Raw genomic sequence first — 23,251 nt, forward strand, 5'->3', positions numbered from 1 at the left:
GACCTATCAACGCATTGTATACCAGGTACTAACTAATTTTCAGGCGGAGTTAACCTCAGGGGAGGCCCAGGCCAGGTTAACATACCAATTGTCACCGATACAAATGTTGCCACAAATGCGGAGGTTAATTTATAATAGAAAACAACCGTTCCTGCGTGTCTTCCCACTAAATTATAAACTAGTTAAGAGGTGGCCCAATTGGCTCATGGGACTAATCACAGTGTTAGAGCACTGAGCGAGCACCGATGATTCCATCGGTCCCAATCCAGGTTTCAGCCGCCTGTGATTAAATCAAAACAAACATTAGCATTGACGTATAGAATATGAATAACAAATGACATAATTTGTTCTTTGTATTCTCCACAGCAACGCAGATAATTATTTTGAATTGCGTGCCATGTAATTTCGCTTCGAACTGGGATGCTAGATGGTAAGCGGAGGGCCCTGTAAGATCTGCAGGTCACCAGCATTGTCAATTTGAGCAAGCCTGACTCTGCTGATGGGACAATGAATGTCAAAACCGGTCCAGAGTTTGCTTGTTTAGAAACAACGCTGCTGAAATTACGCACTCCCCAGAAGGCCGTGCGGCTGACGAGTTGGTACGAAATTCTTGGTTTTTTGTACGTAGAGTGACGGATTACATGTAAAGGAGGATACGTTGTCTGTTTATTACTGAGTGATTCAATTAGGCTCTCATATGTAATAAGTTAACGGTCTGAGCCCAGTCACCCGGTGATTGTTTATTATGTAAAATAAGCTCCGGATACTTAAAACATCAATTACTCCACTAGCATGCAATGAGCAATCTTTACAGTGCTCGCAAGGGTGCACCACCTAGAGTCAGATAAGAGGTCAATTGAAGTGACTTCAGACGCGGTGAACATGGCATCATCTTCCCGAAGCCATTCACTCGCGCAAAATAATGCACTGGAACGTCATGCAGAGATTTCGTAAATCACAAAGAATGCCACCGTAAGAGTTCAGTGAGCACGCCACAATAAATAAAACATCTGCTCTCGAATCTTGGACGCAGAACAAAAGGCACGTGCGCGCTGAAGAACAAAAACCCCGCCTGCCTCCGCGCGCCCACTCCGAGCTCACAACAAACGCGCTCATCGATCTCCAGCTTTAATGTTTACAACTGCAGCCTCCGAGAGGTTAAAAGGTCAGAGGAGCAGATGGTTTGGCCCAAGGGATGGCTCCAGGTTCCGCTTTGACCAGGCTCTGCCTTGTGTTTTCCCCAGTTTTTAGGTAAATGGCACAGGTGGTCCAACATCTCATGGGATCCTAGGGCTGATTATATGAATGCATATTTTGTTGTAGGAAATGAATGATTATTGACCACCAGCAATCAGATGGATTTCCACGCATCATGGTCTGGTTTATTTCAACAATCAATAATGTTTGTCTTAAATTTCGATTTAAAGCTTTCGTGACTGCAGGGATTCATCTGCTTGGTTCTTTCGGTAAAGTCACGTAGAAGGGAAATATTAAAATTAAAAAAATAAAACATAATAAAATACAATTCTCACGACGTTTCGGCCACAACGCAAGCAAAGATGCATGATGACTTAATTTTGAGTATTATACCTTTAAATCTTACTTTATTAATAATGTCACCGTGAGACTGTCTTCCTCGAAACCCAATACACGGGTGCAACTAAAATAAAATAAATAGTTATAGGCTACGTATTATTGTATGCTGGTTAAAAACATCCGCAGCTATTTCAGTAAAAGCGAGTCTTAGGAGGGAGAGGGGAGGGAGGGCCCACAGTCGCATCCCGCATCGCCCCGGTTTGAAAGATGTCGTTGTGCCCCTGGGCGACTCACATGTAGGAGAGTAGATGCTCCACACATTGCACCACGGCAATGCCCTCCGCCGGTGAGTGTTCGTACACCAATCCGCACGCTCCATCCCGGCCCACGATGAACTGCCCACAAAACACACGCCGGCGATGATGTTCACATGCTGCAAGCAGGTGGAAATTAATTTAAGGCTGAGTCGACCTAGTGGAGGCCCAGAGCAGGCTCAGATGTCACTGTCAGCTGAGGTTGTGCACGATCATGTGTCATGTGTGCATGTATGAGAGAGCGAGCGAGAGAGAAAGCGTGAGAGGGTTGTGTGATTGAGCGGAGAGAGAGGGTGTGTAAGTGATTTTGAATGTGCCTGGAAGAAGGCACAGTCTATACGGGGGGTCTTGCACTGTGGTTCTTCATGCCTGGCAAGGGTTAAGTTTGATGTTTTATTACTTTATTTTAAAATTATATACCAGTCATTTGTAAAAAAAATTCAAACCTGTTCAAGAGTGGAAGGTCTGGGGGCTAAAACGTATCTCAGCTTTGAACATGTGAGTCGGCGGGAAAACGACGATCATATTCTTAGTTCTTTCGGTAAAGTCGGAAAGACAGCGTCTGAATTCAGACGCTGTCTTTCCTGTTCTTCACCTGAGGACGGCTGCTTGCGTTGTGGCCGAAACGTCGTGAGAATTGTATTTTATTATGTTTTACTTATATTATTTTATTATTTCCCTTCTACGTGACTTAATAGAAAGAACCAAGAAGATGAATCCCGGCAGTCACGAAAACTTTAAATCGAAATTCAACCCATCCCGCTGTGATATAAAAACTCGTGGTGTTCCGGCTAGAAAGTCACGCACTTTCATCACAATGAAACGGAGCCCCTACTTAATCGAGGGTAGCAGGAGTTGGAGCATCGTTTGTCGGCAAAAGACAAAGACACCCCGTATAGCCTTGAACAGACTGTTGGGGCAAGTGCCGTTAGCGAGCACCTCTGAATGCCGGCACCGCACACGAGGGGGTGGGTGGCCAGCACCACGCCCCGAGTGGCGATTTTCACACGCAACGCACCAGGTACTCATTTGAGGCTGAGTCGACCTAGAGGAGGCCCGGGACCGGTTCAGATATTCGTCACTGGCGTTGGCCGTGAGCGGGAATCGAACTCGGGCCGCCGGGGTTCGTAGCGCGGCGTAGCGCTAACCACTGTGGGGGGGGGGGGGGGGGGTGGCACCTGCATGGGTTGTCGACCTGCATGGGTTTGTCGAACCTGCATGGGTTTGTCGAACCAGCGGTTGCCGCTGTTGGCGCGCGCACCCCCTCCGTGCAGCATGTTCTCCGCCAGGGCCACGTCCGTGAGCGGGCGATTGATGGCGCCGTCCAGGCACAGGAGGAAGATGCAGCGCTCGATCGCGTCCAGCGAGTCTCGATTGGTCGAATCTGTCGGGTTTAAACAAAAAAACAAGAGCGGGGGGGGGGGGGGGGGGGGGAGATCACTGAACTATAATAGGGAACGGCAGTTGGTGTGGGGGGTTTGCCGGCGTTGTGCGACGAACCCGCTGACCCGAGTTCAATTTTGCGGCCATGGCTAATATCCATGGTGGGTAATATCGGAATTCGGTCTTCGCCTCCTCACGCTGACCAACACGGTGAAGTACGGTCAGAGTTACTGTAAAACGACTGACGCGTGTGTGGGGGAGGCCTTTATCCAGCTGTTGTGGATTGACAAAGAGCCGAACATCATTCGCTTCGACTCTAACAATCAATGTGAACGATGCCATCACACCTGGCAATCGCTGACTTCCTTCCGCCAGCTCCTGCAACTGTTGCGCAGTCAACACGTGGAGCGAGGACTGACCTCACCGTCATCCATCGCCACCCTTTAGGCCTGACCTTTGGCTGCTGACCTTTGGCTGCCACTGTGATGCCTGTCTCGATAACCTGCCCTCCTACATCCAGCGGGCGCGTTGTGCCCATCGCAGCCTCCGATTTAGCAATGCTCCACTCCATTCTGAACTTCTAAGTAGCTTGCCCTTTCCTTCCACGAAATCCCCGTAATCGTCCGCATGCACCGACAGTCAAAGCTCAGAAGGTTTACGCGAACACCTTTACAAATGGTGTTTGCGTCCGATGCCAATCAAGAGGCACGTACATGCCTCTGTGTCTTTGTCTTTCTCCATGTCAGCGTTCTCTATGTGTTCGATACCTGTCAACCAATACGATTTACCCGCATTCTTGTACAGGGAAATTGAGTGTTCAGGTCCATACGGCGTACAGCCGTTTCAATACGGGGCAAAAATATAAATGTGTCTATTTGTTTGTGTTTCTCCCTTGTAATGGGACTTTGTAGGGTGAACGTTGAGATTTATTTGGGCACTGGGTGACCAGTAAGGTCTGAATTGGTCTGTGATAAGGTAGGGCACTGACAATTGCTTGACAGGTTATGGTATTCCCTTGTCTCTGTCGCTTTGTCTCCCTGCATTGCTGCATCTCACCTGGCACAAGCGCCGGGCTGACGTCACCGACAATGAGTGTCGAACGTTGGTTCTGATTGCTGCATCTGTCTTTGTGTGTCTGCGTCTATCTCTGTCTTGCCCTGCGCCTCCGTCTGCATTTGTCTCTCTGTCTACACTCTGCAGCCGCACTCTGTATAGTGCCCCAGTTAGCGGCGAGACAGCTCTGTAGTTATATTGTCAGTGGGAGAGTTTATCATTCGAACCGGGTATATTTTTCAGACCAAAGCAACAGCGATACACTGCAATTGGGCCGTTTGTATATCTGCGTCTGTCTTTGTCTTTCCCTGCGTCTCCACCTGCATCCGTCCAGAATAATGCTGAATCTCTCTAATAACACACACACACACGTACGCAGTACTGAACGTGTACACTCATAAAAACACACACACGCACGCACAGCACAGGCGGTGTGGGCCGTGGCGCACGAACCTCTGACCAGGCATGTGCGCGCGGCAGCCCACGTGCTGCGCCCGTCGGTGGTGAGGAGGCCGATGGGAGGAGTTGGCACCTTGTCCGCCTCGGCCAGCTTCAAGATCTTCCCCAGCTGCGTGAAGAGGTCCGTCTCGCTCAGGCGTCGGAAGTTGATGACGACGTCCAGCACGAAGAACTGCGCGAGACATCGTGCGGGAAAGGGGGGTGATGACCTTCTCTGGCTCCCGGCCTCTTCTTTCTTTCTTTCTTCTCTTTTAGTCTCTGCTCTCTCGCTCCGTGGCTAATTCTCAGTGGCGTAGTGACGACATTGTCAGCTCAGCGGGTGCGGCAATCGGCCAGGTGGAGCCCCAATACTCGATTTGTCTCGCACGGTCGCACCCAGGCGATCATCTATCGCGGCTACTCTTGCCTCATCACGTCGTCGTCACGCTCACGGGCTCGAACACTTCGCGCTGTGGGGGCGCTCCGTCTCCACACAACGCAGCCACTACAGCTCTGCTTGTTTTACCTGGTTACCACTGTGGTGGTGACAACGAAGTAGAAACAAACATGCCAAGCGCAATGTGGAAAAGCCAAACGTTATCGCTCGATTTAATTTAAAGTAAAACGTGGTAACGTACGTGATAGTATTTTAATAAAAAGCACATTTAAATTGCGTTTTAAACAAGTTATTTTACACTGCCTCAACTCGTAGTTTTGGCCGGGGGGGGGGGCAAGGCACCCCCTGCCCCCACGCTCGTTACGCCGCTGCCAGTGTGAGATCTCCACCTCCGCGGAAACTCTCGGCCACGTAGCTCGACAGGGCTCGCGAAATGCCACGAGTCCAGAGCACTGCGATGGCACCGCTGACTTTCTGAGTCTGAATGTGGGTTTCAGCTGCCCATGATTGAATCCGTTTTAAGTGAGCACATAGCATCAGTCCTCTTATCTCTTTATTGGCTACCTGTCAAATTCGGAGTGGATTTTAAGATACTGATATTAACCTATAAGGCTTTAAAAGGGCTCACCACACATTACTTGCAGAAACGAATACATTTATATATTCCATCAAGATCCTTAAGATCTTTTGATCTACAACTGCTCAGCACTGCCAGGTGTAGGTTGCGCTCTTTTGAGGATCGGGCTTTTGTTAATGTGGAACCCAAGCTATGGAACGCCACTTGAAATCAGGCAATCAGTGTCGCCAGACATATTTGTCTGCTTTGAAACCCCATCTTTTTAAAGTGGCCTTCCCTCTTTAGTTTGGTCGGTTGCCTCTGGTTCTGTTTTTGTTTCCTGCTTTTCATGCATTGCGATCCTAGGATGGAATGCGCATGATATATTTGAATTATTATTAAATGCAGCGAGCTTATTGGTCATGGCCCAGTCTGCAATGACTGCACAAAACATCCCTGAATCACAATATGGTTTTTCACTGAAGTCAGCACATTCCAATTCCAACAAGTACACATTTTAGATTTCTCTTTGCGCGATGAACACTTTTTTTCAGCACATAAATGTTAAGCAATTTATAAATTACTTCAAACCTGCTGCCATATTAGAATGTCAGTTTAACACGTAGGCTTTTGCGATCAAAATTATTCATAATAAAGGTTCTTTCTAAATGTGTCGCAACCCTCCACCACCCGACATGGCCAATCAGTAAAAAATGTGTCACGTTGACAAAAGACATTTGTATATAAATTACGCGATCTAACCCAAAAACCAATGTTATGAATCTAAGAATGTATTTTTTCGTGCAATGAAACCATCAGCACATAAAAAAGCATTTCACTTCCCACCTTGACTATAAAAACGGCCACCCCTGGTATTATTAGCTGCTTACATCCAAATCAAGAGTCCATCATGGTAAATACCATCACGCAACTAACTACACCTTGTAATCACATTGCTCCTTCTGTCACATCACTGAGACCATTGGGCAACTGATACCCTGTCCGTCGATGTCTGCTCTTTCAGTCTTCTCTGCGTCACCGCCAGTCTGGCTTGAGGTCACCCCCTGGTTCAATGACATCTGGATGCCACTGCCAGGCCCTGTCCCGGTACTCTGCTGTCCAGCACGCGTGTCCCACCCATAACCTCTTCTTTTTACATTACATCTACAACAACGTCCTGCCACATTTTATTCCAAACCACGTGGTTGCGCTTACCCTGCAAACTATTTGCTATAAATTAACGGCTACGAATGAATCAATTACTTACAAAAAAGCTGAGAGTCACCTGATTTGCAATGTTTCGTTTTGTAAAAAAATACCCGGTATGACATTACAAGCACAATGTATTTTACTTGCAAACATTGTTGAAAATAATCACATTTAAAAATATTCTCTCACGCAACAAGATTGCTTCCACATATATCGTCCCACCAACCAGCACGCTCTCTCGCCAATATCCCTGCTCAAAGAGATGCACCTTGCATCACGGGTCAGTTACGAGGCTAGAGGCCTGGGGAAAAGAAAGAGCTGATAGCAACGAGACATATGCATCATCTTTGCGGGGTCGATGCAAACCCGCAACATTTGTTTCACGGAAATGTAGAAACGTTGGTCTGAATACAAAACATCCCCGCAAATGTTTGTGAATGGAGGCTTGAACGCTAATCTGCATCTGGTGCCTCCGTTAGGGTTTTTTTCTCGTAACACAGACGAGCCAAGCATGCATCCACTGAGTCAATAGACTCGGCCATTAGGTGATTAGTTCGCTTTCATGCGGGGCCCATTACGTTGATGAGCCCCTGGTTAGGGAATGCCCACAAAGGGCTATGGGGACAATGATTCATTCATTCAATTATTTAATTAAGCGGTCGATACGATGATCAATCCATCACGCGGTCTGATAATTATAATCAATCAGAGCAAATGTAACTTGCGTATGTAACACGGTGCGATGACGTCTTGTGGGAGGATTAGGGATGCGGTACTGAAGGGAGGTTGGGAGTGGGTGGATGCGATGGTGCGGGCTACCGAGTTTTGGCAGAACAAGAGGGAGGGGGTTTTTGGCCAGAACGAGACCTCTTTAATCATAAAATAAAAAAATCAGGACATTGTGCATTGTATTGCTGCCACATAGGATGTTTGTCCTGCAGTGCACGTGTTGTATGCGTTCACCCGCAACATGAATTGTATTTAACGATACCAAAGTGAAATTGAAACCAGTCCAGGGTTTTGAAAAACTAAGCAAATGATACTACAATACATTGACGTGGAAGGCAAAACACAAATGAAAAACAACTGGTAACACTGAGACAAGTTTACCTCCAAATGCTAAGCTTCTTCATTGCGAAATTATACATTTATTGGGTAAAAAGTTTGGATGCAGGCCGATGCTATCGTTCCCTGCAGAGACGTCAAATGAAGTTTGACGCTACACGAGAGAGTCCGAGTGGAACGTGGGAAGAGTGCAAAGACAAAGATCCGCCGTATAGCCCCAATAGACAGTTGGGGCAAAAGCTGTTAGCGAACACCTATGAAGACCGGCACTGTACACGAGGGGGTGGGTGACCAGCACCACGCCCGACCGCCTTTGTCTCCACAGTGGCGATGTTTGTACACACCTCACCAGGTACTCATTTGAGGCTGAGTCGACCTAGGGGCTGCCCAGGACCGGTTCAGATAACCGTCACAGGCGCAGCTCCTCACAGGAAGCGTGCTTTTCCCCCTGACACAAGCATGAGCTGAGTCATCTGCTCTTCCCGCAAAGTCAACTACAAGGTGAGGCAACCACGCAACTTCCACAATCATCACCCACAGCCACTGTAACAATGCCGAGTGACTCGATGCGTCGGTGCTTGTGAGCGATCTCCGTTCATAACGATGAGAGCCACGTGAACTTGCTGACATCACGGTGCGTGGGTTGAGCGGGCTCTCCATGTGAGTCTGCGTAGCCCAGCGCATAAGAATGGAATATTAACCCCAACACATTCCTGCGGAGGGAGCTGGTAGGAACGTTGGGTTGCTCGGTTAATGGTCAGGGTCAACGGCGGCGTGGTGTATTCCGCAAATATGCCCGACTGTGAGGGCGGGCACAAGCCGGCGTGAGTAGGTTAAACGTTGAGTTTTATAAGGGCACCACGGGGTGACCAGCCCCTCCCCTCCCCACCCAGCCCCTCCCTCCCTACCCAGCCCCTCCCTGCACGACGGACGGACGGACACAATAATCCCCTGTGGGCTGGTGGAACCAGTGGGTTCCTGCCAGTATAATGATGGCATGACTACACTCGAGCCAGGAGCCAGAGTTTGAGCTGGATGACAATTGTGTTCGATATATATATAAACTGCCAAATTGCAGTTGTTGCTTTGATATGCAAAAACGATACCCATTTTGAATGCTAAACTATCCCACTGACAATGTAAGGACAGAGCTGTCTCAACACCAAACTGGGGCACGATACAGAGTGGGGTGACAGGGAGACCATGGGGTTAGACAGAGAGACCCATACAGATGGAGGCGCAGGGCAAGACAGAGGTTGACGCAGATACACAAAAACAGATGCAGCAATCAGAACCGCCGTTCGCCACTCATTGTCAGTGACGTCCGGGGGCGCTTGTGCCAGGCTAGATGCAGCAATGCAGACAAATATAAGTACACTGAGAAACACTGACAGGGAGATAAACATGGGTAAACACAGAGGCGTGTATGTATGTTGAACTTCTTTCGCACCGTATGTAGCCAACCGTGCTCATCGGAGTTGCGAGGGAAGGACAACAAACTAATCACAATAAAGCACTTCTAAAGAAATACGTTTTCAATGTAGACCTAAAAGTGCATAGCTCAATGGCTTCCTAATATCGAAAGGAAGAGCGTTCCAGACGGCCGCAGAAACGCATCTGGAAACGGGCAATGTGGTGACCGACTTTGTTCGGTGGTCAGTCAAAATCCGCTGCTGCTGCGAGCATGGCCGGGGTTCGCGTGATGGTTTTGCTCTTCGACGAGATCAGCAGCAAGGTATTGTGGTTCATTTGTGGCAAGCACTTTGTGTGTGTGTGTGTAATAGAGCGCATGGACACAGACACAGACATAACAAGAGAGACGCGGAGACCCAGAGAGCGAAACAGATACAATGAGACGTGGACAAGCAGTGCCGGATTATCCTAGTAGCACAAGTAGCTACAGATGCTACGGGCTCCGCATTTTCAAGGGCCCCGCGCTAAATGCTTTCAAGCTATCAATTCCGTTTCAGTGATTCTGCACTTGCTCTATTACTACAGTTCTATACTGCCTTCAACTTTTATGAACGACTGGATATTTAAGGTTAGCGATTTGTCGTATTATCTGGCTGTATAGCAAATGATAACAATACAATTAGTTTACTATGCAAGTAAAATATTGTTTTAATATTTGTGTGTTTTTTGTTATTTAGGGCCCCTTTATAACAGATGCCACAGGCCCTGCGGGCACGAGCTTAACCCGGCTCTGCGGACAAGGATAATGTTGTGCACCCTACACAAGTGCGCGTCCACGTGCGCGTCCACGTGCGCGCTCTGCACACGGAGTTAGCAGTGAGCGCGTGCGTGGCCGCTGGCTGCGTGGGGTCATCACGTGGTTGTTGCAGGCCACGATGATGTGCTCTGGCTCCGGCATGACGGTGCTGCGTGGCGCGACCAGGGTGTCGCGCGGGTGCCCGGCCAAGCGGTACGACGAGAAGAGGCGGTAGTACTGCTCCATGCACAGCGGGTGGCCTGAGAGCTGGCCCCGCGCAAAGTCCTGCGGCAGCGCACGCCTGCGTGTACGTGTGTGTGCGAATAGGAAGCGGTGGTCGTTGTTGTTTTTTCAATGCACAACGCTCTTATTTTAGCAACCCACGTTCGATTTCTGGCCACAGATAGGGTTCGAACGGATCCTGGGTCCCCTATCCAGCTTTTCAACTCTGGTGTTCTTGTGCACGGATATGTGTTCAGGAGCTCAATGCCAGTGTGGAGGTCTGCGATCTTTGAGATAGCTTCAGAGGATATCCCTCTCGTGGCCGGACGACCTCGGCATTAGCCTTCAATGAGTAGCTGGTAAGGTGTGTGAACATAAGAAATGGGCAAACAACGGTGGTTGGGCGTGATTCTGGCCACACCAGCCCCATCGTATGTCGCGCTGGCCTTTATATGTCCTCGCGAACAACACTTGCACCAATGGTATATATGGCTGTTTGAGAGATATTTATATTGGTATGACATTTTAAATATATGTGCTGCATTAGGGTGTGTGTGAGCATATTTATGGGAGTGTGCGGTGTCTAAGGATATTGTAGTTGACTGTGCATGGGAGTATGAATGCGAGTATGGGCAGGACAGTGGATGTATGGGTATGAGAGTATGTTGCTGTGTATATGAGCTGTGGGATTGTGAGTCTGCGTTTGTGTGTATAGCCGATACTCTGATTCGTCTTCATGAGTGGTCTTGAGCCAATTGTCGAAATTCCACATTCCAGATTCAAAAGCCCACAATTCGTAATTTCGACAACCACTTGCCTACACTAAGTGATGGAGTGTTACTGGGTGGTACTTATTGATAAAGATGATGATAACAACGGTGATGATTCAACTCTGGTCAGGATTTTAACTTGATCTCATTACTGGGTGCCCTGCTGCTCCGATGACGAGCAATGTAAACCAAGACCATTGGAATCCAGCTTGGAGGTCGAGAATAACTCACGCATCAATCACCACCTTGTAGTCCAGGATTCCTGAGATGAGCCGAGCAGCAAATCTGGACAACACACACACATGGAGAAGGTACGGGGGCGAGCCACGTCGTCGTCAAGGGAACTCCTCCAATTACTGCATTGTACCTCTGTACCAGTTGGTATGAATGTTTAAATAACGAAGGGACATCTAATAAATCCACATCAGACTCAAGCCTCCCGTAATTCGCGTGACTTCTATGTGACCACTCCCACTCTGAATTCTTTCACTCGCCCTTCCCCCTGTGAAAACAATCGCTGCTTCGCGCAGCTCAGTTCAGCTCGCTACTTTCTTGTCTCTCTCTATCATCACCCCTCACCATCAACCCTCTCATCCCCAAGACGTTTTATTTTCCATCGGCTTTATTGTTGTGTTTGTAGTGTATCGTTGTCATATTTACAATCACATTGTACTGTTACTGTAATCGTGGTGCATGATAGTAATTAATCGTTACGTTAATCATTGACTATTACTTATTAAAGCAACGGTTAACATATACATACTCTTAGGTTTTTTCGGTAAAGTCACGTAGGTAAAAAATACAATTAAAAATTACTAAAAGTAATAATATAAATAAAATATTATTTCTTTTAGAAATTAGTTTAAAAAAATTACCTACGTGACTTTACCGAAAAAACCTAAGAGGATGAATCCTTGCAGTCACGAAAGCTTCAAATCTAGAATTAACATATACATGTTTTAAAATATATAATAACAACATTATTTTAGATGTAAGACATTGATTTAAAACAAAAATTAATACAAGTGTGAACTACTGTTGCTTACGTAAAATTTCACATGAATTAATGTGTTTATTTAATTACTGCAACCTTCCAGATCAATCAGCAGTGTAAATGTCAGTAGTTTCGGAATAGTAATACACATATAGCATCTATATTTCTATCCCCTTGATGCACACATCCCCTATACTGTAGGGATTCCTGCTACGTAGCTGTATTAAGATGGTATATAAACCCAACATGTATTGCTTAAAGTAGGAGTCATGCATGCATCATGGTGTATGAGGTAAGAGTGGAGTTTGCCGCAAAGCCAAAGCCATATCACTGACATCATGCAGAGGGGCTGTCCTTGGTACTGAATTCCTCAATCTGGATACATTATGCATGTATCTGTGTTTTGCATTGAAGTAAAACTCGGTTTGTAGATTTACATAAGTGTGCATGTGTTTGCTCCCAATTACATACAGATGTAAACTCGAACGTTCGTCCTGTTTACAGGCCTTGGTCAATGCACTGCTGAGGATAAAGGTACACCAGTGTGCAAACCACTGTACCACCAGGAAAGGAATAAATAGATAATTATATTCGGCACAAATATAGTTCACTCAATGTTGTTTATATTTCTAAATGTAAGGCCACGTGGAAAATCATTAACTCTGTATGCATTGTTTGTGTGTTTATACTGGGGGTGTGCTTGCCTGTGTATACATGCGTATATCTGTGATTGAAATGCAGTCTGTGTGCAGTTCCACACCGTAGTTGGTCAGCCTGGTCTCGGAAGAGCTGCCTTGGCAGAACCATTCCCGGGTTAGAGTTGACGGGCAATGGTACTCGATTGTCAAGATACATGTCGTTGAGCCACCACTCATACACCTGCACGCGCGCATGAAGACAAATATCCCGTTACAGCCTTAAACAGATTTTTGGGGCAAGTGATGTTAGCGAATACGGTACACGAGGGGGTGGGTGGCCAGCACCACGGCCGACCGCCTTTGTCTCCCCAGTGGTGATACTTACACACGATACCGGATACTCACTGAAGGCTTTAAATAGGTACCCAGATATAAAATTGTCAACAAATATTTTGTAAAAACAGGTGTGGGTGCTGGACCACCCAGCTGGAACACACGCTCGCTACGTGTCTCCACCAACACGTGAACTCAGATTCATATTCTTAGGTTTTTTCGGTAAAGTCACGTAGGTAAAACATTCTCGAGACGCTGGCCTTCCTCAAGAGATGCCGAGATAACAAGGTAATACCCATCGCTTTCACACTCACATCCGCTGCTGTGTCCTCACCGAACTCTAAACAGATCTTATTTCTCCATAATAATTAAGAGTGGGCCATTCCTGCCCCCCCCCCTCAACCATTATATATACGGAGTGGTATCTCCTGCAATCTCTCATTTACTTGATACAGCTGTCGGGCTGTGACGGTTCCACCTGAAGACGGAAGCTTGTGTTGCCTCCGAAACGTCGTGATTTTTATTTTATTTTACTTTTATTAATTTTAATGTTTTACCTACATGACTTTACCGAAAAAACCTAAGAATATGAATCCTTGCAGTCACGAAAGCTTCAAATCTCGAACGTGAACTCAGGATGAATAACAATTCTCTGAGTGTTGATTTTGGGAATTTTTTTTATTACTTTCACTTAATCAATCTGCGCGTGACTGCTGAAGTAGCAATTAATTACTGTGTACACACACACGTGACCTGCTTGCCCTGTTTATGGGGATTGACACGCAATCAATGTGATTAACACCGAGTTAATTGCAATTTAATGGGCATGCTAACAAGCGCAGTTCTGCTGACTAATTATGTTATGAGAGTCAAAGAGAGCGAATTATGGATATGGCAAAACAAAGCTAATGACGCAGGCTGCTTTCGTTAGTTATCATCTGTAGAATCACAATTGAATGGCCTTTTAAAAGAACATGAGGGACAATAAATAAGTGGCTATATTTGCGAAAAATATTCAAATTGTGAGATACTTTGTGTACATTCCTTAGTTTCAATGAGAAACCAAATTGTGTGTAATTGATCAAAGCTCGGTTTTAATCAATAGATAATTAATGAGTTACTAAAATTGTACAATTACTTTTATTTAAATCAACCACACGAGCTGAGAAAAACATCAATGCATTTCATGGAAAAGGGTAAACGAGCGGTACATGAATAAATCACGCACAGCAAGTATTTATCTTGGTAAATATAAATTGTAAATATTAAGCCGGGCGGTGGTGGCGCACGCCTGTAACTCAGCACTGTGGAGGCGACGGTTGGTAGATCACAGAAATGAAAACAATCTCTTTGCGTGGACGTCGAGGAGATGTATAGGACCGCAGAACTTGGAGGGGGGGAGAGGAATTTGGTGCCAACTCACTGCCTCGCTGCTTTCCTGATTGTCAGTGATCCTCACGCCTCTGAGTCGTCTCTCTTTGAGGAGTGAACGATTATTTGCGCGTTACAAGTTGAAATATTGTGACATTCGTTAACCCATGTGACAACTAGAGCCAATCATGGAAGTGTTGCAATTCATGATTTCCCATTTTAAAACTGAATTTGAACTATTTTGGTTATCCAAATGCACCTTATTTCAAGATTGTTCCAGATAACCCATGTTAAACAGAATTTCATACACTTAGTATAACCACTTTGTATAACTTCACACACCTTGCACGTGAGTGAAACTGATATCAACTCTGTTAAATTTGATACCTACCACCCTACAACTCCACACATCCTTTCCAGTATATTTAATATGACACGATACTCTCTGGAAACCTTCATATTTCCAGATGAAGACGAGTTGGTCGATACATTGCGATCTTCCTTTAAATTTCATTTACAGCAATACTCCATGCAATGCTTGCTTGGCATGTCATCCCGTGTATTGACTGAAGCAGTGGCTGCTTGACATTGCATTTACATAATGCCACGAGCAATATTTTCACGAATGTTGCACCGTTGATTTTCAGATGAAGGGCAGTTGTCCAGCTGCCCCACGGTGGCGAGATGTTAACTCATAATAAACGTTTTTGGGTTTAGATCGCGTTATTTATAAATGTGTCGTAACCCTCCACCACCCGACATGGCCAACTAGCAAAAAAGTGTCACGTTGAAAAAAGACAAATAGTTCACTACTTTAGCCCACCGGTGTGTTGAAGAGTGAAACCATAACATTTACAATTTTTGAGTACGACGTTTCGCTGGTAATTGCATCCAGCATCATCGGGCAATTCGCCAGAATGGTGAGGGGCTCTGCTCTTGCTCCCGGAGTGTTAACTACCTCATCTGGTATACAGAAGGTCGTGGGTTCGATCCCGACCCTGACACCTGTATATTCAGAATTTACATGTTCTCCCCGTGGTCGCATTGCTTCTTTCTCCCGGTCCTCTGGTTTCCGGACATTTAGAAACATGCGTTTAGAGTATTTGGTTGCTGTCAATTTCTACATAAACCACTTCGTGGAGCTATCATTTGTGGCCAGGTCGCTTCTGAAAAAGAGCTATACAGCTCAGTGGGCATTACCTGGTCAAATAAAAAAAACAGTAATAGTCGTAATACAATAACCACTGTTAACTTCCCACAAAAGTTGTATTCATTGTATGGACTCCCGAATGACGATAGACCAGGTCAACCCTGAGCCAAGATGTGAACTCGGAACATTCCAACTGTGATCGAATTGTGCTATCCACAGCCACCACCTGGCCAGATTCTTCTAGATTTGAAGTTTTCGTGACTGCAAGGGTCCATACTCTTTGGTTTATCGGTAAAGTCACGTAGGTAAAAAATAAAATAAAAATAAATGAAATCACGACGTTTCGGAGGCAACACAAGCTTCCGTCTTCAGGTGGCACCGTCACAACAAAATGACTGTATCAAGTGGAGAAAACTCTAAGAGACACGAGACTATATACAGGTTAAGGGGGGGTAGGAGCCATGATGGACCGTGGGGGAGGGTTACGTTAAGCCTCCTTTTGTTATGCTGCAGTAGTGCACGTGTGTTTTCAAGATTGCAATGCATGCATGTGAAACCTTGGTGATCGATGTGGCATGATAGCAGAAATCTTTGGAACCGTGGCGCTGGAGAAGATAATTATCACATATCAAGTGGATGGCAAGAAAGAAAAACCGAGAAAGTTGAACTGCGAGAGATTCATACGAATACATGGAAACTAAAGTATATTGGCCACATAGCTTACAGGTGTGATGAAAGAAACTTGGAGAAGCTGCTGGTGTGTCGTAAAGTGGAAGGAAAAAGAAACAGAAGTCGACAGAGACTAAGCTAGACAGATTAATCTTGTAAAATTAACCGGGAGGACAGTTGACAAGTGTTACAGCAAAGCACTAGTGGCGTCGTGGCTACATTATCAGCTCAGGGGGAGGCGTCAATCGGTCAGGTGGGGCCCCGATATTTGATTTGTCTCACACGGTCGCACCGAGGCTAAATATCGCCGCGAAATATAGCCCAATTGAATTAAAATAAAAAGTGGAACGTAAATGAAAGCATGTTCATACAAAAAAATGTAAACCGCGTTTGAAATACTTTTTTTAGTTTTCCACGTTTGTTGAAACATATCTCATGGTGCTTGTCAAGGGGGCCCCCAGCTCGTAGCTTTGACCACAAGGGATGGGGGATGGGGGGGGGCAAGGCACCCCCTGCCCCCCACGCTAGTTACGCTGCTGTAACGCACAACATCGGAGAGATCGGAACAGCTTCGTTATCGAGGTCACAAATACTCAGCGGTGAGAGGCGCACGCGCGCGCGCGTGTGCGTGGGTGCCTGTGTGTACGAGTCGACACCCACCCAGTTCGTGTGCTGCGTGCGTGGGTGCCTGTGTGTACGAGTCGACACCCACCCAGTTCGTGTGCTGCGTGCGTGGGTGCCTGTGTGTACGAGTCGACACCCACCCAGTTCGTGTGCTGCGTGCGTGGGTGCCTGTGTGTACGAGTGGACACCCACCCAGTTCGTGTGCTGCGTGCGTGGGTGCCTGTGTGTACGAGTGGACACCCACCCAGTTCGTGTGCTGCGTGCGTGGGTGCCTGTGTGTACGAGTCGACACCCACCCAGTTCGTGTGCTGCGTGCGTGGGTGCCTGTGTGTACGAGTCGACACCCACCCAGTTCGTGTGCTGCGTGCGTGGGTGCCTGTGTGTACGAGTCGACACCCACCCAGTTCGTGTGCTGCGTGCGTGGGTGCCTGTGTGTACGAGTGGACACCCACCCAGTTCGTGTGCTGCGTGCGTGGGTGCCTGTGTGTACGAGTGGACACCCACCCAGTTCGTGTGCTGCGTGCGTGGGTGCCTGTGTGTACGAGTCGACACCCACCCAGTTCGTGTGCTGCGTGCGTGGGTGCCTGTGTGTACGAGTCGACACCCACCCAGTTCGTGTGCTGCGTGCGTGGGTGCCTGTGTGTACGAGTCGACACCCACCCAGTTCGTGTGCTGCGTGCGTGGGTGCCTGTGTGTACGAGTCGACACCCACCCAGTTCGTGTGCTGCGTGCGTGGGTGCCTGTGTGTACGAGTCGACACCCACCCAGTTCGTGTGCTGCGTGCGTGGGTGCCTGTGTGTACGAGTCGACACCCACCCAGTTCGTGTGCTGCGTGCGTGGGTGCCTGTGTGTACGAGTCGACACCCACCCAGTTCGTGTGCTGCGTGCGTCGCTCCACGAGGGCCCTTTGCAGACGCTCCCCGTGTCCCCCCGGCGCCGCAAAGCGCTCCACCAGCACCTGCGTGCGCCGGAACTGCTCGGGGGCCACAAGGTGCCGCATGCAGTCCAGGTAGCGCCGCAGGGTGTCGGCCAGAGGTGGCACGGGCAGCAGTGGGATGGCCTGGCGTGGGAGGGTGGGTGGGGGGTGGAGAGGCGCGTTAGCAGACCTAACAGCGAATGACTTGACGATGACGTAAGATGTTCGTGCCAGAAAGACGTAGCACTCCTTGAGCGTCTTGGCACAGAGACAGAGGAAAGTGGAAACACACGACGACGTGTGCAGTGGACACCGGTGGGCTATCTGCCCATGGGTCGTGATGATGGTGATGACTATCAAGAGTTCAACGGTGTATCTGTCTCAGAGCCCATGTGCTGGAAGCGCCCACGTGCCAAGTTACGTACAGGAGGCCAAATTGTATATGCTACGACAGGGCCCATAACATCTCCACTATGCCACTGGCCTTATGCATGCCCCTCCCTCCAGCAATCCGTGCTGCCTACCCCGTGCACTTGTTGGGGTCCAGGATCAAGACATAACTCTTCTCTGCATACGACTTTCTCCTACCCATGAGATGTCTTATGTTTCTCAATGCAATTACATTCTATTTACATTTAGTGTGCATGTCCATATTTTGTGCAGTTCCTTTAGGTACAGCTTCATTAAGACACCGATACATTCAAATTGTGTTCATCAGGGGGGTTATGTAGATGGTAGAGGATGGATCGGAGAGCTCGTGGTCTAATTCTTATGGCCCAACATCTTCACCTGGAGTCTAGTGCCTTGAACGATCCTGACCTGTCACGTGGGATTCTTGTGACATGTCATTGTTTAGTCCCCTCCAAATTACCCACCTGCCCCTCCATTGCATATAATTCAATCAATGTCATTGTTATTCTAACACCGTGATTACATTACTCCGAGGCTCCATCTCTCCCGATGAGAATCCCGTGTCCTGCTCTGATGGGTCACAAAAACATAAAAAAATTAAATTATTATGACAATCATTTACTATATTCTTTGGGTCTTTCGGTAAAGTCACGTAGATAGGTTCAAAGAAAATAACAAAATAACAAAAATCTACGACGTTTCGATCGCAACACAAGCGGTCGTAATCAGGAACGTATACTTGTGTTGCGATTGAAACATCGTAGTTTTTTGTCATTTTATTTGAACCTATCTACGTGACTTTACCGAAAGACCCCAAAGAATATGAATTCCTGCAATCACGAAAGCTTTAAGTCAATAATATACTATGTTCATCCAGGATAGGCTCACTTAGTCTTCAGAATATTTTAAGGAGCATACTCACACTGAGATATCTGGCCAATCCCTTTAGGTGTGTTTGAAATGTGGAAGGAACCCTGAAGCCCCACAGACATGCCATTGACACGCTCATAACTATGTACAGATATAACAATTCACAGTGCATGATGAGATCATTTAATTAAATTATACACATCTACATGTACAGCAAAGCGCATTAAGTCCAAGCCAATTGACATTACAAGAAATGTATTTTCTTTAATATTGATTTTTCTTTGCACTGTATTTCCAACGCCTCCTGTAATGCCATAGTTATCGCTCTGATTATCCGTGTTCGTCATTGCTGTAATTTATATTAGTTTATTGTTTTTATAAGTTTGTTGACCAAGGTCACTCTTGCAAGTTAGACTATCTGGTCTGTCGACTTCTCACCTGGATAAAATAAAAATAAACTTCACTCTACTTAATATCATGTCAGTGCACTTAAAGAATATAATCGCAGCTTCCTGGATTCAAGCTTGGAACTTTAAGATTTGTGCCATGATTTCTGTAGGTCAAATGTCTTATATGTTCTTACATAAATCAAAGTACATTTTCAACTTCATCGTGAATTAATAGTGCAGCGGTATACTATACACAAATATTAAAACATTTACAGTATACGGTCCTTGAATATACAAATATTAATTTATACCAAGCTCATGGCAAATCTGAGCACTGATTTAGTTTGCCATGACCATGCTTGTTAGTAAACCTCCTGTGCGTACAGGAAATGCCACCTACTCTCTCCTCTGCTGCCCAACCTCCTCACCCTTTACCTGGCTGTCTCTCCTTCTGGCCTCCTTCGATGGCTTCTCGAGCACGGGCATGGTGTCTCCCACCACTGCAGCACCGCGTTATTGTATTCCGGGTTATTGTATTCCTGCAGCGGGCACATGGACACAAGCAACATCACACATCGATCATTAATACCCTCCGCTGGGAATTAGTTTGTTGTCCTTTACACGCGCCTCCGCTTAGCATGGTTGGCTACGTACGGTGCTAAAGAAGTACATGCATACAAACACGGGGGTCAATTATAGGTGGCCAACGTGCCCAACACTGAGCAGGCGTGCAATGAGAATCCATCCCACACTCGGGATAGCCAGCCACCTACTCATACCATAAAGTATTGCATTATATAATTGGTTCCTGCCATATAAAATAGGACATTTTTACCACTGGCCGCAGGCCATCAGTGGTGCTGATCACGACCCAACTTATTTCTCGCCTCGGGAGATGATTTGACCTCGTGATATACACAGTAAGTACAACATCTGTGGATAAAGACCCCCCCATTTAACCTATAAACTGCTAAAGAAAGTGATGTTAGTGAACTCCTACTAAGGCAGACATTGCCCATGATAGGGTGGTGAAGCTAGCACGAGGTCTGTGCCCACCTTTGTCTCCTCTAACATTTTCATATCAGGAAACGATTTTAGGCTGAGTCTACGTAGAAGAGGCGCAGTTCACGTTCATAAACCAAATTACCAGTATTGGCGTGGCACGGTCAGAAACAAACCCACGTGTCTGACATCAGAGGGAAATTTAAATAACGCTGACAATCGCACGCGCCCACGTATATTCATTGTCTAGGTGTACAGAATTGCAACACTCGTGTCGCGAACGGAACATACCCTCCCTCATTGCGTTGTTCTAATCCCTTGAGATGAAACACCAGTAATGATGCTATTAAGATAGTCCTTACTGAGCCAAGAGGCTTACAGCACATGTAGAATTTCCGTACTTGCTGGTGCGTTATATATATAACTTGATGCTACTGAATGCGCATTCATATACAGGTATATTCCTCGCACGTTTTGATAGCATGTAGAAACAGGCAGAAATATATTCGTGTTTGTGTTATGGTGTTACCTGCGTGTTATGTTCGTCCACGTGATGGCTCGTAATAGTGTGTGTGCGCTGGAGCCTGCGTGTAGTGGTGATTGCATCTTTGGGATATTTCCATGATATTGTGAAATCTAATCTTGTGAATAACAACAGGGGGATGGATTAGGAAAAAAACGAAGAGGCAGGACAGGCAATACGCTGAGCCTATCACATATAAAGTGTTAAAACCACAATTGTTAATATAAACTGCAAAATTTCGATTTAAAGCTTTCGTGACTGCAGGGATTCACCTTCTTGGTTCTTTTGGTAAAGTCACGTAGAAGGGAAATAATAAAATAATAAAAATAAAACATAATAAAATACAATTCTCATGACGTTTCGGCTGCAACGCAAGCAGCCGTCCTCAGGTGAAGAACAGGGCTGTCGGATAGACAGCGTCATTCACGTAGAAGGGAAATAATAAAATAATAAAAATAAAACAATAAAATACAATTCTCACGACGTTTCGGCCACAACGCAAGCAGCCGTCATCAGGTGAAGAACAGGGCTGTCGGATAGACAACGTTATTCACGTAGAAGGGAAATAATAAAATAATAAAAATAAAACATAATAAAATACAATTCTCACGACGTTTCGGCCACAATGCAAGCAGCCGTCCTCAGGTGAAGAACAAGGCTATTTTATTATGTTTTATTTGGTTTTTTTTTCCCCTTCTACGTGACTTTACCGAAAGAACCAAGAAGATAAACTGCTAAATAATACATTTCGGGAGATGGCACCATCCACTCTGGACTCCCTTGCCAATGACATACTGTATACATCTCGAGGGGTGATCCATATTAAATATTTTAATTTACGAAAGCCAAAGTCAAAACGGTCTACATGCTCATCTATGTGAGTAGCACTCTACCGGTGGTGGAAATTCGACATTCCTATGGTGGGAATAAGTCTCTCCATTGCGCCCACCACCGTGGATTTCCCACATCGTTGTTCTCATGCATTGACCTCTGCATGGATGAATGACTAAATTGACGTTCATCTACTGTCAAATGTATGATGGACCAACGTTTTATTTTATTGCAGTGAAACAGAAACAGATTCTTTCCAGTGTAATCATATTTTACCCAGAACCCACTACCATGGAACCAAATAAACGAGGTGATTCATGTATCGATACCCCCCACGAAAATAACTGGGATAAATGATAGAGAAAACAACATTTAATTCAAAGCCTCTACACGTGCACATGTATGTGTGTGTGAACGTGAGCTGAGTGGACTTGCCGATGATTGGTACCAGCGGTGTCAAGATCAGCCTCTATGAAGGTGGGTTGTGAAGGACGCTACTGGGCAGTCGCCCTCCAACAACAATGGAGGGACAGAGGAGCGATGCTCACAACAACGAACGGAGCGCCGGGCGGATAAAATACAGCAAGTTGGCACAGTAGGGGGCACAGCTGGTGGTTCTGCCAGTCATCTCCGTCAGTCAACCTATGGCACCTGGGTTTGTTCCATGACCTCCTGAGCCTTCGACACTTCACGTGGCTTCAGACTGCACATGGCTTGGCACAAGCGCCGTGGTGACGTGTGGTGCCACAGCGACGGGGCCGCTCTGCCGAGCCAGGGAGCCGCCCGGCTTCCCCCACCGCACTGCCCCCAATCACCCGCCCCACATAAGCACACACCCGCACGCATCCCCCCCCCCCCCATAGAGCTGGAAGGGAAGGTTACCTGATCGACCGGTTTTTATCCGAGAGACCCTTATCGGGATTAATTCTCACGGTTTCCGGCGATCAGGGAATTGGATGACCTCCCCCGTGCTACGTGGTACCGCGGCGCTGCTGCCGGCCTTAATATGGTGTGGTCGCGGCGTGGGGCATTCGGCCACCGCGGTTGAGGCGCATTTCCCCCCACACACACCCCCACGAGTCGACGGGGCAAGCAGGGGAGGCACGGGACAGCATGAATAGCGGGGTCACAGGGGCTGTTGCGCATAGTCATGGAGGGTTGGGATAATTGCGCTTGAGCGCGCAAGCCCCATTGGTAGGAAGGGTAAGGGAGTAATTAGGATTTACGCCTTGCACGCAGCACACTGATTAGCATATCAACAGCGCCTGGGGACTGCCGTGCGCGGGCTTGGGGTGCACGAGCCCATTGTTCAGCGCAGCATCCCCTTTGGGAGGTAGGGAGGATAAATAGAGGAGCGCAGAGGGGAAATCGCTCTCTT

General features: G+C 46.9%; 1 protein-coding gene across 2 annotated transcripts in view; it reads right to left on the reverse strand.

Moving 5' to 3' along the window:
* CHAT (choline O-acetyltransferase) overlaps nt 1-23,251 on the reverse strand; it is a 91,978-nt gene that overhangs the window by 20,516 nt on the left and 48,211 nt on the right. The window contains exons 2-9 of one of the 2 annotated variants that reach the window (XM_061550718.1): nt 19,953-20,056; nt 17,800-17,991; nt 12,907-13,025; nt 11,384-11,437; nt 10,281-10,461; nt 4,740-4,917; nt 3,065-3,234; nt 1,831-1,931 (exon numbers count right to left, since the gene is read on the reverse strand). In XM_061550718.1, the coding sequence (XP_061406702.1) occupies nt 1,831-1,931; nt 3,065-3,234; nt 4,740-4,917; nt 10,281-10,461; nt 11,384-11,437; nt 12,907-13,025; nt 17,800-17,991; nt 19,953-20,003 (1,046 nt within the window). In that variant the 5' untranslated portion in view covers nt 20,004-20,056. Of the gene's footprint in view, nt 1-1,830; nt 1,932-3,064; nt 3,235-4,739; nt 4,918-10,280; nt 10,462-11,383; nt 11,438-12,906; nt 13,026-16,967; nt 16,972-17,799; nt 17,992-19,952; nt 20,057-23,251 lie in introns of those variants that run through there. The other variant, XM_061550719.1, reaches the window with a different exon arrangement.

The sequence above is a fragment of the Lethenteron reissneri genome, chromosome 12, assembly GCF_015708825.2.
Source record: "Lethenteron reissneri isolate LAM-NWPU_2019-01 chromosome 12, ASM1570882v1, whole genome shotgun sequence".
Classification (NCBI taxonomy): Eukaryota; Metazoa; Chordata; class Hyperoartia; order Petromyzontiformes; family Petromyzontidae; genus Lethenteron; species Lethenteron reissneri.